The sequence below is a fragment of the Maylandia zebra genome, linkage group LG14 (genome assembly GCF_041146795.1).
Source record: "Maylandia zebra isolate NMK-2024a linkage group LG14, Mzebra_GT3a, whole genome shotgun sequence".
Classification (NCBI taxonomy): Eukaryota; Metazoa; Chordata; class Actinopteri; order Cichliformes; family Cichlidae; genus Maylandia; species Maylandia zebra.
The window spans coordinates 18301223-18317904 of NC_135180.1; the positions used below are offsets into that span (position 1 = coordinate 18301223).

The 16682-nt window shown below is 39.4% G+C and overlaps 1 protein-coding gene across 5 annotated transcripts in view; it reads left to right on the plus strand.

Moving 5' to 3' along the window:
- The first annotated feature begins 292 nt into the window (after window positions 1–292).
- Window positions 293–16682, plus strand: part of dync2h1 (dynein cytoplasmic 2 heavy chain 1) — a 125034-nt gene continuing 108644 nt past the window's right edge. For 3 of the 5 annotated variants that reach the window (XM_076892391.1, XM_076892394.1, XM_076892393.1), the window contains exons 1-27: window positions 397–630; window positions 1258–1461; window positions 2037–2210; window positions 2343–2481; window positions 2695–2813; window positions 3156–3300; window positions 3674–3819; window positions 4237–4323; window positions 4959–5093; window positions 6536–6649; window positions 6752–6863; window positions 7314–7438; window positions 8734–8909; window positions 9179–9374; window positions 10456–10551; window positions 10772–10933; window positions 11076–11174; window positions 11444–11583; window positions 11874–12102; window positions 12812–12939; window positions 13439–13554; window positions 13864–13991; window positions 14276–14425; window positions 14538–14743; window positions 14936–15091; window positions 15213–15327; window positions 16051–16221. In XM_076892391.1, the coding sequence (XP_076748506.1) occupies window positions 1279–1461; window positions 2037–2210; window positions 2343–2481; window positions 2695–2813; window positions 3156–3300; window positions 3674–3819; window positions 4237–4323; window positions 4959–5093; window positions 6536–6649; window positions 6752–6863; window positions 7314–7438; window positions 8734–8909; window positions 9179–9374; window positions 10456–10551; window positions 10772–10933; window positions 11076–11174; window positions 11444–11583; window positions 11874–12102; window positions 12812–12939; window positions 13439–13554; window positions 13864–13991; window positions 14276–14425; window positions 14538–14743; window positions 14936–15091; window positions 15213–15327; window positions 16051–16221 (3747 nt within the window). In that variant the 5' untranslated portion in view covers window positions 397–630; window positions 1258–1278. Of the gene's footprint in view, window positions 327–387; window positions 631–1257; window positions 1462–2036; window positions 2211–2342; window positions 2482–2694; window positions 2814–3155; window positions 3301–3673; window positions 3820–4236; window positions 4324–4958; window positions 5094–6535; window positions 6650–6751; window positions 6864–7313; window positions 7439–8733; window positions 8910–9178; window positions 9375–10455; window positions 10552–10771; window positions 10934–11075; window positions 11175–11443; window positions 11584–11873; window positions 12103–12811; window positions 12940–13438; window positions 13555–13863; window positions 13992–14275; window positions 14426–14537; window positions 14744–14935; window positions 15092–15212; window positions 15328–16050; window positions 16222–16682 lie in introns of those variants that run through there. The other 2 variants (XM_076892392.1, XM_076892395.1) reach the window with 2 other exon arrangements.

Here is a 16682-nt window from a genome sequence, read left to right on the forward strand (position 1 = left end):
GGGGGCAGCATACACCTAACGTCTACAATGTCCCACTTTCTTTACTAAATAAGATAAACAAACGCGTCATTATTGTTTTGAATCCTTTGCAACATTATTCTTACACAGAAGCATGCTTATTTAAGGTTTCTTACCTCAGCAACTCACACTGGCTCACAGTAGGCTACCTGACCATTTCCTAATGCTAATATAAAACCTACACTTTTTCTGCCCTCGCGGTTTCGCTCAGTTCGCTTCACGGATTGATAAGATCTTTTAGTTTGAAAATCTAAATCTGCTTGCGTAGCTTCCGGAATGTCGCCGTTGAAACAGTAGCCGAATCGCAAGTATATACTACTCTACTATTAAAGTAACAAGGCAATAAATACTATTGCATTCTAACATTTCTATGTGGTAAAACAAAGCAAAACAAACATTTAATTTAATGTGGCCGCATACGTAAATGCCGCATAAAAACTACGTAGGAATAGCTGTGTCACGTGAAACAAAATCTCGTCGTTGTTACCTGGCAACGACACTAGCATTGACGAACTCCCTTACAAACTGAGAGGGGCAATTTTGCTAAAACTTCAAACCATGGATTAAGCATTCAGAAGCTTTCGGAGTTTGGTTTCTTTTCGAGACATAACGGTATGAAACCAGATATTCTGTAGCTTGACTGTGCGCCGAAAGTGAGCCAGCGAACTGATGCACTGCACTTTAATCTACACAGGCAAGGCTAGTGTTAGCTATTAGCTGATGGTTTACTCTGCCCGTGGCCATTCCTTTGCCACAACCTGGTACTGCTGCTTTCCAGGCATAAGTCTGATTTTAAACAAAACGAAAAAAGCTAGTGGTTTGATGTGCTAACGATGTTTCAGCGCAAAAACAGCTACTAATTTAGCAGGGATGTCAGCACTGGGTCAGTTCAGCGACTCTAAATACTACCCAATAACCTCTAGCTGGACACTGAACCAGTGAATGTAAAAGGTTTCGTGGGTTTACCAACGGTAGGCTGTTCAAATAGAAATTTAGTTTGATAGTATTTGATATTAAGGCATATTTCTTGCTGGATAAAACAGCAAAAAGGCGAGATTATCCTGAATAACCATGTATATCAAAGCCGCTCGTTATGGTTACTTTTAATTATTGTTATTTTTTTATTTAGTCTCAAGATCTATGCTTGATAAGCAATACAATTGTGTTTACTCTTTAAAGACGCATTCCTTTACAATTATTTATCCCTACATTTGGATGTCTTTGCTTTCTTGCTGCCAGTATTTTAGTTCCAGCAGAAAGATGCCACATGGTTCAGATGATGTCCGCAAGAAGTTTATTCTGACCACAACTGGAAACTTCTATGGATTAAAGCCATCATCATCACTGACTGACAGCCCAGAGCTCAATAACTTCTTAGATGATGGAAATGAATTTGTCTTATCTGTCAGCAGACATGACAATGACCTTCGCTTATCAAATAAGGTAAGTTTTCTTTAAAAAAAAAAAAGTTATTAAAAGGGTCACATTACACATCGATAGTTGTTGAACTGATGCAGTGTTTAAATCTATAACATCTTTCAATCTAATCCATATTTAAAAATGAATTATCAATAAATATATTAATGCAATTAATATTTATATCTCTAAATATCAACTTAACAAAGAAATTGATTTGGGTTTGTTTTTTTTTATACATGATTCACTTTCTCCAACTTATCTGGGTGTTCATCAAAGAGGCAGCAGAAGTAGAGATGTTAGACATCCCTCTCTAGATGGTTTGATTAGTCTGCCTGTCAGTGTCCTGCTCCACTCTCCCCTCACTTGTGAACAACATCCGATATACTTGAACTTCTCCACTTGAGGCAGAAACTAATTTCCAACCTAGGGTGGGCACCTTTTTCTGGCTCTGAACTGTGGTCTCTCACACAGAGGTGCTAATTGGAGGGGTAAATAACAAAATGTTATTTGACGTTCTGTACAGTTACCTTCCATGTGTTGACTTGACGGTTTAGTGCCTTTTTAATAAAAAACAACAACAACTCCATCCTTTGACACAGATTGAAGCTGTGGGGGAGACTAGAGAGAATGTGCTGGTGTTCTTCAAGCTGCGTCCCACAGTGATCACAGAAGATAACCTTCATCACAGCCTTCTGGTTTCATCCATGCTGGAGTCTCCCATTAACACCCTCTATCAGGCTGTCAGACAGGTTTTCGCACCTGTACTGCTAAAGGTGAGTCTGTCCCTGTGCATTGAGAGGTTCCAGATATGTTACATGAAAAATCATTATCTGTAGTTAGACTAAGAAAGAAAGTTTTTTTTTTTCTTTTTGTTTTTTTTTTTACTTTCCTTTTGTTCTCTCAAGGATGAGCGTTGGCGTTCTGCATTTGACCCTAAACTGGCTGGCCTCCTGAGTGAGCTGGAGCTGGGTCTGGGTTCAGTAGTTCGCCAGTCTGGGACACAACCTTCTGCCAAGAAGGGTTGCACAGAGGAAGATGTCTTGGGTATGCGCACATATTGTTTGCAGAGTATATTTTAGCAGAAAGGGTGTTAATGAATGGTTATGGTAGTTTTTTAAATTGTTGGATTTTGGAGCGATGTAATCATATGCATAATGAGTGGTAAAACGTCTTGCGAGTATGTGTATATCATTTTGTATATCACTGATTACGTTATGACTTTTAGACATTGTACATCATATTTCTTACACTCTGCAGGCATCCTGACTCCCAGCGATGAGTTCCAGTACTGGGCAGATCTCTCAGAGTCTGCAGAGAAGAGTAGTTTGAGAGAAAGATCTCAACATTTCACTGAGCACTTCAAACCAATACAAAAGGTATGAATGCATGTATCAAGACTTACTCATTTAAAAAATGAATACAAATAAAAATGAATACATTTATATGATGCTAAATATAGTTTTTGTACAAAGGGGGGAAGGTAATTAAACTATGAGATGAGAACTGTATTCTGTTACTGTACTAAGCAATAATTCTATAAATAAGCTGGTAAAGCAATGTTATTTACAATATGACAAATTTAGACATTTAAAATCTTTAAAGCTTAGCACTATATACGGTAAGTGCTGTTTTCAACAGTAATTTGTTACTATTACATAGCTGTTAACACACCGGGAGGAAACTAAAAATGATCACTGATCTCTTTGTGTTGCCACCAGGAATACGATGGTCTCGATAGCCTGTCTATGTCTGATGTTATGGATCTGGTGGAACAGAGCAGGGACGCTCTGGATGACATTTGGAGGCAGACTGATTACGACCCTTACCCAGAGACACGCATGGTCCGCCTCATGGATGTCATCGGTAGGACTCTCAGACACACACAAACCAAAAAGGGGAAATGAGAGAAAATATTTGCCAATGACAGTACTTACTTACTCCTTATATTACAAAGTAATAATTGGCCATATTTTGGGAACTGAAACAAATGTCCTTTTTTGTACTTGCTACGCACTGCAATTACGTACTTTATGCTAAAAATAAAATGCTTACATGCTTTAGATTGCAGTGACGTACTATCGAGGTCTCTGGGTTTTGGATAATATGTTGCCAAATATACCTGTTATGTGCCTGTGAAATCTTTTTTAAATTGTTGGGTTTTTTTTAATATGCATATGCATGTAGCAACTGTATTCTTAATCTTCTTTTTGCATTTCTTTATATCTACCTGTACAAGGCGGGGCCCTGGGGAGATTTGTCCAGAGGAAGCTGAGTGGTCTTAAAATCTTTGAGGAACCATTTGTATTAGTGAGAGAGAACCTGAGAACGGGTTTTGCCATCTGTGAACAGTGGGTTGTAGCCTGTGAGCATTTAACTGGACAGGTATGGGAAGCTTCAGAAAATGAGAAAAAATAACAGTGCATTTGGAAAATAATTACAGGGCTTCACTTGTTCTACATTTTGTCACGTTACACATTTTTAATAAATCAGCTAAAATTTCACAGAAACCTTTTTCACTTTGTCATTATGGGGTGTTGTCTGTGAAATCTTCTGGTGAAAACTGAACTTAATCAAGTTTAAAATAATGATGTAACGTGACAAAAAATGGAACAAGTGAAGCGCTGTGAATACTCTCCAAATGTACTGTATGGTGTAAGAAATATATTTTCTTCAAGCTGGAAATAGTGTGTAAAATTTGACAGATACTGTTTCTTCATTTTGTGAATTAAAAGCCAGATGAAGATGATTTGTGTTCAGTCCCGGAAACCTGTTAAATTATTTTTGTTATTTTTTCCTCAGGTGTGGAAGAGACATGCCCCCCACCCCTGGAAGGGAAACAAACACTCCCCGGAAACCCTGCAGTGCCTCGCAAACAGATTGAATGAAGTAAACTGTGGCTCTGTTCCAGAACACTTCTTGTTTACTTTAACGAGAACAGGCAGAATTTTTGTTTTGTTTTGCTTGTTCTTGCACAACCTCTTTGTTGTTTGCTTTGAATACAGCGATTAAATGAAACTTACAGACACACTTTTAATAATCAGTTTCCTTCTTGCTACTTTTTTAGACGTCACATTTAGGTGGAATTTTCCCTCGCATGTTTTCTACTGAAGAACAGAACACAAAAAAGTGTAATATAAGACCAGTAAAAGAGATTGGCCCTTAAAATAAATAGATAAATAGAAAAAAATTGTTTTGGAGCTCTTGTTAAAATACATTCAGGCCTAAGTTTTGTCATTTCATAAGTTGTCAGTCTCTTATAAAGAAGACCTGTTATTAAATAGAGTATTTGATTATTTTTGTTTTTAATTTCAGAAAGGTTTTATTAATTGAAACACATGTAGCCACTATTTCCTCTTCTTTTTTTCTGACAACTATATTTTATCTGCCCTGTTTTCCATGGATGGAACATGGATGTTTGTTACTCTACACTAAGAAGTCACAAGTCATATTGTTGACTCTTGTGAGAATGGATATTGGACACTGATGTGCACACTGTACACTTTTCTGTTTATGTTTTCCAGGTTGTGACTCTACGTGTGGTTCATGAGAAGCTGCTGTGTTTGCTACCAGGAGCGAAGCAACAGGCTCTGACTGTAGAGCGTGTTTTCGAACCATTCTCTGGGCTCAACCCTCTGCATTACAACCCTTATACAGAGGTTCGATATAAAGAACTTCACGTGTCTGTGTATCTTGTTTCTGTCATCTATATGCAACTGTTGTGGATTGTGGTAGACCGAGTGGTAGCAGTTCAAGTGAATCATTGGTATTTATCACTTCTGAAGAATCACAGTTTAAACCACATTTACCACTGAATAGGCTCTGTGTGGCAGAGACGTGCTACCAGATGGCTGGGAAAGTACAGCTGAACTGGTGATAGAAACCAAATTCCAGGAAGATATTTGGTGTGTTCAGAACCAAAGAAGGAAGATAAAGACACTAGGTGGTGGAATGAGGAAGCACAGGAAAGTATTCAAAGAAAGAGGTTGTCCAACAAAAGTCAAGTCAAGTGGCTTTATTGTCATTCCAGCCATGTGCAGTGGTACAATACACAGTGAAACGAGACAACGTTCCTCCAAGACCCTGGTGCTACATATGACATATAACAGACAATCAACAGAGGATTACATAAAGTGCAATGTGCATAAATTGAAAAAACAAAACAAAAAAACAAACAAAGACAGTCCAACACCCAACAGAACAGGATGATACAGACACAAAACAGTGCAGACACAACAGTGCAATAGAAATGTGCAAAAGATTAAGTATTGTGCAAAAAGTCACTTGGTTCATGAAGGTGTGCGTGTGTGTATGAGATTCTGCAGATAAGTGATTGGTAGTGATGTGTATGAAGGTATGTGTGTGTGTCAGTCCAGTCACTGAGTGTTCAGGAGTCTGACGACCTGGCGGAAGAAACGGTTTCGCAGTCTGGCAGTGAGGGCCTGAATGCTACGGTACCTGTTGCCAAAAGGCAGCAGGGTGAAAAGTGTATGTGACGGGTGTGTGGGGTCCTCCACAATGCCGGTGGCGTTGCAGATGCAGCGGTTACGATAAGTGTCTGTGATGGAGGGAAGAGAGGCTCCAATGATCTTTTCAGCTGTTCTCACTATCCGTTGTAGGGTAGTGCGATCCAATTTTGTGCAGTTATCATACTAGACAGTGATGCAGCTGCTCAGGACGCTCTCAATAGTCCCTCTGTAGAAGGTGGTGAGAATGGATGGTGGGAGATGGGCTTTTCTCAGCTTCCACAGGAAGTAGAGATCCTAGAAAAATTGGGATTGTCAAGAAGAAGAAGAATAGTAGACAGATAAATGAAAAAGCTTATAGTGAATTGTATGTAAGGCTGGGTGCTAAGGAAGATTAGATTGGCTTGAAAGGATGTGCAGCAGGTTAGGATGGTTAAAGATGGAGCTGTGAATGTATTTAAAAGTGACAGGAGTGTGTTAAGAAGATGAAAAGAGTACTTTGAGAAGCTGATCAATGAAGGAAATTACAGTGACAGGAATAGATAGAGAAGGAATGATCATCATCAGTGATCATGAAGTGCAGAGGATTAATAATAGCAATCAGTGCTTACTCTGATTTTTTTGTGCTTTTATAGCCTCTTTGGAGAGCAGCAGTGGCTCAGTTTGAGCGTCTAATGGCTCCATCAGAGCAGGAGGTTGCTGGCAGACTGAAGAGCTATATAGCTGATGTACAGGACAACCCACAACAGGTAGTGAAACATCACACTTCAGCTCAGATTGTGAAATATTGTGTGGGTGTGTGCTGATGAGTTAACTTACTGGATTTGCCTGAGTGTGTATTTATTTCCCAGCTATTACAGGTATTTCTGAAACATAAGGAGCTTATAAGACGTCCCACCATCCGCAAAGAACTGCAGTCAGAGAGAGAGACCCTACTGGCGAGATTACTAGACGACAACAAGGGTACATAGTACACACACACACATACATACATACATACATACATATTTTTCTCAGTTTTTGACTTTACAGTGATTTGTCTAAACACTGGAGGATAATACAAACACCTTGAATAAATCCTGTTTATGCATGCTGTATATTTATGTGACAGTGAATGCTGAATTAATGTTGTTTTAACAATGTTATTGTCCATAACAGCTGATTTTATTGTGTAAGGCTGGGAGAAAGAAATTTAGAAATGATTTTGTTTGAATAGAGCAATAAAATTCTATAGATGTTAGAGTGAATGTCCTGAGAGCAGTATGGTGAGTGTCTAGGAATGCTGGTATTAGTTCAGTGTTATATGTTAAATAATATGTCTAATATGTCTTCTCTCTTTTGGGAAACTAGGTGGTAATAAATTGTCACTTCTGATTTCTGACCCCCCCTCTTCTTCTCTTTTGGTTTTCTCAGGTCTGAAAACTGACTTTGAGACACGCTGCCATGGAAGTCCTGGTGACAAGTCTGGCCCTCTTATTGGCCGAAACCTCCCTGAGGTGGTCAACAAAATAGTTTGGGTGCGGCAGCTCCTACACAAGGTGACTGGTTCATTTACAGCTGCCAGAATGGCGATGTAGAGTATGGCACCAACATGTGAGCACACCTCTCCTAACCCTACCTTACTGGCCAAATAGCACCAAACCCAGGCTTCTCCACAGCAACCCAGACTGTCAGTGGCAGCTCATAGATTTACCTGACATTAAAAAAAACTCTCAGTCAACTTTATTGTTATGACACGACATTAATGTCAAAAATTATTGCTACTGGAACTTTTATGGCCCTACACTGTAAATGCCAACAAAATGTAAGATTTACATGAGGTACTGTGTTTAAGCTGGTGATGTACCACTTACTTTTGCTTTAATGATGAACAATTTCTTGTTCATTTACTTTTCTGCATTCATAGTTCAATCAAAATTTTCAACCTCGCTGGATGAAATGCTGCCTCCACTGTTTTTTTTACAGATTACTGTAGACACTTACTGCTATATCTACCTCCTGGCCTCCTCCTTACATACTGATGACAATGAAAAGCAATGTGAAGCAGCATTTTCAAATTTGGATTAATTGCTCCATAAGACCTGCCACTGATTTTCAGTCTAATTTTGTGTAATGAGGCATATTTCGGCTGTTTCTTCCTGTTCCCCTTTTGACAGCCACCCTTTCACTGAAACCGTTTCTGATGAGCCTTCAGAAGTCATTTGGGTCATTTGATAGTCCAGATGCATATCTCAGTTCCTGTGTCAGCTCTTTGCTGGATTTTTTCGTATTTGTTAAAGACAAGGCTTTCAGATACTGTTGATGTGCTGTAGATAATTTTAGGCCTCAACTTCTTGAATTTCCTAAAATATTCAAGTCCTCAAATTGCCCAGTTTCCTCAAAATGCCCAAAGATAGCAAATAAAGTTTTCTCCCATATGTAGACACAATGCTGGCTTATATATTTAGTTAGGTGCCTTTTTTTATGCTGGAATAAGTCATAGGTCAGTGTTAGGAGCTTAAAAACATAAAAAAAACCTTTGAAAATGGTCAGGTACAAGGAGTGGACTGAAAATGAGTGAAAAAGCAGCTAATCTTTAAAGAAAAACTTTGGAAAAACTTCAGAAAGTCTGAAGAACAATTGCTCAAGACCACTTTAAAACATTTTGAGACAGTCTCATTCTTGAAAGCAAGATATAAATAAATGTAGAGTGCTCAAGACTTTTGTACAGTGCTATAAAACAACTGTTACATTTGCAGTTTTTTTTTGTTTCTAATATGTCAAATACAAAATAATTTCTGTGACAGTCAAAAGAAAATGTATTTTATTTTCATGTCTTTCATTCTTACAATAGGTGGAAGACTCTGTCCGCCTAGCTGAGGCTCTGCTTTCAGATCTCTCTGGGTTCAAAGGGTTCCTGCATTTCTGTGATGACCTGCTGGAGATTCTGAGGGCCTATGAACAAGAGCAGTTTGAGGACTGGTCAAGAGATATACTTTCTGAGCTGACTGACCCAAAGTCAGGGATCAGGTCTGTAATATTTTGACCTTAGGTTACAAAATCCTAGAAATGAAAGTGTAAAGAAGAACTTCAGTTGAAGCATCACAGAAGAGTATGTTGGTCATTAATATACAAGTTTGAAAGAGGCATGCAATTCTACAATGTTATTAAATCCTTTTGCAATTGTATGCTGTTTTTTTGTATTTTTTATTTAATCATTTAAAATACCCAGAGTGGAACGAATATTGGCTTGAATGGATGTTACATTTTGCACTTCTCTATTCTCACACCCTGTATAGTCTTCAGGCCAGTAACCGTGTGATGGAGCTGGACCATGATGATGGCAGACTCAAGATTCAGTACTCAGACAGACTAGTCAGTCTGCTCAGGGAGGTCAGGCAGCTCTCTGCCCTGGGCTTTTCCATCCCAGCCAAGATACAACTGGCTGCTAATACTGCAGATAAATTCTACAGACAAGCCATTGTCCTAAAACAGGTGAGAGCGGAAGCTAAGACATGCAATATTTTTTCTTTCCTAATTTATTTATATACATTCAGTTGCCACTTCAGTTGTTACGTGCAGGAAGTCCTGAGTTACATCCTGGGTTTGCCCATTGCCCAAAAAAGGTGCTCTGTTGGATTGAGATCTGGTAATCGTGGAGGCCATTTGAGTACAGTTTATAAAGTGCCTAATCACAACAGCAGTTGCCTCAAGGCACTTTATGTTGTAAGGTAAAAAACCCCCACAACAATCAGGTCAGGTGACCCCAAATGAGCAAGCACTTTGGTGACAGTGGGAAGGAAGAATTCCCTTTTAATAGGAAAAAACCTCCGGCAGAACCGGCTATGGCATTTAAATGATGATCAGTATTTAATATGGAGCCTAAGTGTGGCAAGAACATATCCTTCAGACCATCACACCACTACACCAGCACCACCGGCCTGAACCACTGATATAAAGCAGGATAGAGCCATGTTTTCATGTTGTTTACACCAAATACTGACTCTGTCATCTGGATGTTGTAGCAGAAATTGAGATTCATCAGACCAGGGAATGCTTTTTCTAATCTTCTATTGTCCAGTCTTGTTGAACCCATGAGAATTTTAGTTTCAGTTTCCTGCTACTACCTGACAGGAATGGCATGCAGAATGCTCTTCTGTTAGTAAAGCCCAATATAGCAATAAGGTTTGGTGTGATTTGTGTTCAGAGATACTCTTCTGCATACCTTGGTGGTAACAAATAGTTATTTGAGTTCCTGTTGCCTTCCTGAATTAGTCTGACAAGGTCTTTTTAGTTTGCTTGCTGGTGTTTTCTCTCTTTTAGACCAGTCTCTGTAAACCCTAGAGATGGTTGTGAAGGAAAATCCCAGCAGATCAGCAGTTTCTGAAACGCTCAGATTCAGACTTAGACTAAATTCATTGAGTTGGTGCCATGTGATTGGCTGATTAGATATTTTTGTTAAAGAGCAGTTGAGCATGTATTCCTAACATAGTAGCCAGGGTATATCTGTGGATATCTTTATGAATATCTATTGCTTTTTTTATGCTCGTACTGTTACATATTACCGTTTTCATAGGTTGCTCATTTCTACAACACCATTGACCAGCAGATGATTCCCTCTCAGAGACCTATGATGTTAAATCTTGCCCTGGCCTTTGAGCATGTCATTAAGGTACAGCACACATTTGAAAGTATTGTTTTATAATACTAATTGTACTCATTCTCTTTTCTATGTGTAATGTTATAAGAGTCAAAGTTGATGAGTTGCCAGTACCTTATATATATATATATATATATATATATATATGGTGAACTTTGTTCACCTTGAAAATTTGCCTGCCATCAATTTTGTGTCTTGACGTGGAGATAATCGGTCTGCTTGTCTTTGTAAGAATCCTCGTTCTCAGTCAAAGAAAACAGGAAGTAAGCTGCAGATCACCTGGGACAACCCCAAAGAGTTAGAAGTCTACATTGGCAAGCTGCAGGCTGCTGCTGAAAAACTCTCCACCGAAAACAGGAAGTTACGAAAATGGCACACTGACTTCATTGAGAAGGTGCTAGCAGAGACACAGTATTTAAATTTTTGGCCTTTAGTACAGTTCTTTGCAACAACACTTCCCCACTCAAATTGGAATAAGCAGCAAAAGTCTTACTATTCTCTTTGTTCTTCTCCGTATCTGTGGGTACATTTTTTAGGTCGTGACACTGATGAATGTTGACCTACTGAGACATCAGCAGCGATGGAAGGATGGTCTTCAGGAGCTTCGTGCTGGTTTTGCCACTCTGGAGGCTCAGGTATTGACTGGAGATGTCTTGGATGGAATGTGTCGCAGATGTTTTGCCTAATAGGATTTTTATTTTGTGCATAAAATATTTTTTTACAAATAGTTGCGTTGATTTGGCTATAATAGTAAATAAAAAAAATTAAAATACGGAAGTAAATATGTCTCCATGTTTTCAGCATGAAAACATTCTTATTTCAGGATAAATCATTCTGGATAAATAGTTAAAATATTTTTTGTATAGGAAATAAAAAGTGTGTGTGTGTGCGTTTGTGTCTGTAGGGCTTCAGGTCTGATGACATGCGGGCATGGCGTCAGCACTGGAACCATCAGCTGTACAAAGCTCTTGAACACCAGTATCAGACTGGGCTGGAAGCACTGAACAAGAACTTGCCAGAAATACACATTGATCTCACTTTCAAGTCAGTGCCCAAAATTTCACTTGTCCAGGTTTTGCTTTCTCTCTCTGCCCTCTAACTCTTGTCATCTTTTTTCCCTTCTCTGCATTTTCTCTGCATCTGCATTTTCAACTTCTCTTGTCAATAACAGCAACTACTGACTTTTCCCCACACCTCTCACTTCTCACCCTTGGTCATATCAACAGTTTTCTCTAACTCTCTATCACTTCCTCTTTCTTCTAAAAGGGTATCATCGATTAATGTGGATTTAAGAGTAAACCGTGGAATCGTTTTAATCCTGTTCTTGTTAACAGGCAGGGCCGCTTACAGTTCTCGCCACCATTTGAGGAGGTGCGTGCACGCTATTTTAGAGAAATGAAGCGTTTCATCTCGATCCCAAACCAGTTCCGAGGGGTCAGCACCCAGGGGGAGGAGCTCATCTTCAACATCATGATTGACAGGAATGCGTCTGGGTTCCTCACAATTTTCAGCAAGGCTGAGGACCTCTTTAGTCGCCTGGAAGCTATACAACACAAGTTCAAGGTGTTTTGACTTTTATAATTACTCTGAGAGTGATTTGTTATTAACTTTCCTTTTAGAGAGCCTCTGTATAGTGTTTTATGTACAAAAAAGAAAATTTGCATGTTGTGTAACTCTTTGACACCTGGACCGGATTTGAGGCTGGTCAAATTCGGACTCGAGATTTAATAACTTCCGATCAGTTATTTGGCTCAGCACTTAAATCTTTAGTATTATCATCATCATGGTTCTGACTTGATTTTAGTTTCTTTCAGTAGCGTACCATTTTATATATGTACGTATATTTAAAATAATGAAACACTTGTCACAAGTTTCTCACTGAAGCACTGCACTGAGGAATAACTGTATTGCTGTCTTTGAAAGAATGAAACCTGGATCAGTCATTGTTCTCTTTTTTTTTTTTTTTGTACTGAAGCGCTGTTGTTTCACTGCTGTGTTCCCCTGCATACTACCATGACAGAACAGTTTATTGTCTTTTCCCTTTAGTCTGCGATCATGCATGTATAAATTGCAGGGGGAAGCCCTCCGCCCGCACCAGACTTCTCTTTTATCTCATCTTCTCTTTACTTCTCTTTTTATTTAGTCATCTATGTCTTGATGGATGATATCGTTACTGTCACCTTTAACATAGACACCTTTAAAAATAGGAAATATGCACTGCACCCCGCCTCACTGTGATCCTGTGTGCGTGTGTGTGTGTGCGTGAGTGCAGGAGTGGGTGGTGTTGGGACAGACTGATTTAGAGAAGTTGATCGAGAAGCATTTGAGTTCTGTGCAGGACTGGGAAAGAAATTTCAAAGCCCTGAAAGCCAAGGGAAAAGAGTCAGAACGTTTACCCAGGTACACATCACGTATTAACTAATGTAATTAAACCTGGTGAAATGAAAATGATATTTATGCTTACACATAAGGACAGTAAACATTGCAAAAAGTGTATAGACTGTATTGTTATATACTGTTTATATAACTAGGTCATTCACAGATTGTTTTGATATCTTAAGTGATTTTGTTTGTTACAAGTTAATTGTTAATCGAGTCCTCTGAAGTGTTTTTCTCTGTAACAGCTTGGGAAGGTTTGTTTAATCATACCAGCAAAGATCACACATCAAATTCATAACTTTTAGAAAATGATGCACTCCAGAAAAGCCCAAGGCATTATGTTCTGTTCTCTACTAAGAATTTGTCTCACTGTCTGAGTCAGTGACCTGCTTTATCCATTTATAGTTTTACTTATTATATTTCTTTATTGGGTACAGTTTGTGCAGTTAAAAGTGAACTTACACCACAAATGTAACACTTAACAACTGCATTTCTGTCACTGGCCTCCGTTCTTTGTCAGTCAGGAGAAAGTGGACTGTATCACCGTCAACTGTGAGCCTGTAAAAGCCGCCATAGATGACCTGATTCAGAGGCTGTTTGACATGCTGCTCCTCTCACTTAGGAAATCTATACAAGGTAAACACAGACACCTTGATTTTCCTTGTTTTTTCCAGTATGTAATGTTTGTGGCAGAACGAAAACACTCTAGCCAAGCCCCCACTTTGTTTCTCTCTTTGCATCAATAAATGCTTTTATATAAAAGACATTAAGTGTATCTCACCAATGAAAAAACATTGTTTTATTTCTCTTTCTCAATTTTGTGTCTGTGTTTTGAAAATTTGTTTTCCATTTCTTCAGCTCTAAGATATCCCCTTTGCTCTCACTTTCCCTTTCCTTTTCTGTTTTCCTTTTTTGAAAGTATATTCTCTTCCTTCTTGCTTGCAGGCCACACACAAGCAATAGAAACTTTTGTGACAGAATCAATGGACGCCTTGTCCACTCGACCAGAGAGTATGGAGGAAATTGGTGCGGCTAGTGCCAAATATAACCAGATACTTGCCCGCAAACCTGAAGTAAGACACAAGCACTCCTAAACCCAGCTCGTTAGGGTTTTTTGTAAATTTCTTCCTTCCTTGTTTGTGGGTAATTTTAGAATTCAAGGTTAACTTTCATACACCTAGTAAAACATTTTGCTCCCTGTCAAAGAAATAAAAGCTTTGTCTTCCTTAATGCATTTTACAGTATGTCTCGTCATATTTCTGATTGATTTATAGCATTGGTCCTATAAGTCCACAAGGAACCGTCTAAAATTTAACCATGTCATTTGAAACAAACTGTGCTTCATGTCTATACACAGATTCTACCTCAGTTCCAATTTGCTGAGGAGAAGAACCGCTTGCTACGTGCGGTGGCTGGAGCTGGGCTGGACTCTCTCTCTTCACTCAGGGCCAAGTGGGACAAGCTGGAGCTTGTCATGGAGAGCCACCAGCTAATGGTCAAAGACCAGGTGACATATACTCATACAGACACACTTAGATCAGCTTATTGCTCCAACTGGTTTTTCAGATCCTATTTTCCTCAGAATGACTCCTTCTTTTTCATGCATGGTACTCTCTTAGGTGGAGGTGATGCGAAGTTATGCGGCCAGTCGTATCGATGTTTACAGGGCAGATCTGGAGCGGTTTAAGGCACGCTGGGACCAGCTAAAACCTAAAGATGAGATGCTTGAGACTGGTGATCATGCTGCCCTGCTTGTATGTCTTCAGACAATCAGGGACAAACAGCAAGAGTTTGAGGAGCTAGAGCTTGTGCGCACTAAGCTGCTGTACGTTTATTTTCATTCAGGTTTATTCACTAAGAGATTTAGAATGTTTAAAGTATTTGGGATTTTTATTTCCTTTATCGTGTGCCACATGAAAAACTTGTACAAGATCATTTTCAGTTATGACTCTGGTGTGAAGAGATCGCATTTAGTTCAATTACGGCCAAAAGTCTGACTCTCCTGTGCTCTCCTCAGTGAAGACTGTGCCTATTTCAATCTGGAGACTCCGTCTTTCTCTGTGGCCGAAGAGACAAAAAGAGACATGGAGGAATGCAGCCAAATGTGGGGTCTGTATGAGGAGTGGCACCAAGGGTTCTCAGAGAAGGCCCAGGAAGACTGGATATCATTCAGGTAGAGGGGGGTCATGTTTAGGGCTCATATCTAAACTTTTACGTAGAGTACTGATTATGTTTTTAATCAGTACTATGTGTTTAGTCATGTAATTGTGTGTGTTTTTTCTTTTAATTTACAGGAGTAAAACATATGTATTTGAGGAGTTTTTGTTTACTTGGCAAGAAAGACTAAGAAAACTAGAGCAACCCACTGTGATGTCTGTTAAACTACAAGGGGAAGTCGACAAATACAAGGTATATACTAGTACAGTTCAAGTAATAATATGTCGCTGCCTTCTTTTCGTATTCAATTCAAGTCTTCTTATCTGAAATATGTGTGTATGCTTTGGCTGAGTCAGATATCCAGAAAACTTATTCTGGTTCTTGTTGGAGTTTACTCAGAAAATGTCACAGCAATTAGCTGCTACATTTTCATATACAGTTTGTTTAAGTGGAAACATGACTTAAAAATGTACACAGTTCCATCCTTTCTCCTCGTTTCTCCTTTTTGAGGCAGGGTACACCCTGGACAGGTCGCCAGTCTGTTGCAGGACTAACACATAGACACAGACAACCATTCCCACTCACATTCACACCTATGGGCAGTTTAGAGTTTCCATTTAACCTATCCCCACTAACTGCATGTCTTTGGACTGTGGGAGAAAGCCAGAATACCCGGAGAGAACCCACGCAAATGAGGGGTGAACATGCAAACTCCACACAGAAAGCCCCGGCCTGATGGTGGAATTGAAATCAGGGAACAGTAAGTGCTGCCCTGTCGTACCACCATGCCACCCCCGAGCGGGAATCCCAGCAAAGGTGGGATGTTCCCTCGGGGGCTGTGACGTCTCATTTGAATCTACACGGCTGTGAGGGAAATCTTTAATCTGACTTTATAAGTGATCTAATTACAAATCTTGTTTTGTTTTCTTGTTTTTTGTTTTTGTTTCCTTTTCTTTTTCGTCTCAATATCTCTAGAACATGATTCCAGTGCTGAAGTATGTACGTGGGGACCACCTGTCTCAGGACCACTGGTTGGACATGTTCCGTTTACTAGGCCTCCCAAGAGGGATGACTTTAGAGAGACTTACCTTTAGTGATCTTCTTGCTGTGGCAAATACCATCATAGAGAAAGCAATGGAGCTCAAGGTCTGTACAAACACACTTTTGAAATTGTATATAAATGTCTTTTTTAGCGCCCTAATCTTTAGGGAATCAGAACTCAGTAATTTTCAGTAATGGCATGATAAAGATCGTAACTGATATCTATAAAGCTGCTTTGGCCTGCATTTGTATATTTGGATTGGCCCGAGTTTCGCCTTAATCATGTGTCGTGCAACATGTAGTATACATGGGGTAACGAGAAGCGATTAACACCTCACGACCAGCTCCCGATCAAGAAAATCGCAAGAAAATCAAACCTGTTTGAAATCCTGAGGGTATTAAAGCAACCTCTCACACGGTGCACGCACAAACACAGAAATGGAAGTGAAAAAGTCAGTACATCACGACTCGAAGCTGAGAAATGTTAGTCTTCCAGGTTTTTTAGAAAAAGTTGGCATGTTGGCAGATTTCAGTGATGTGTTGGAAATGTAATGAGGCAAACGGGC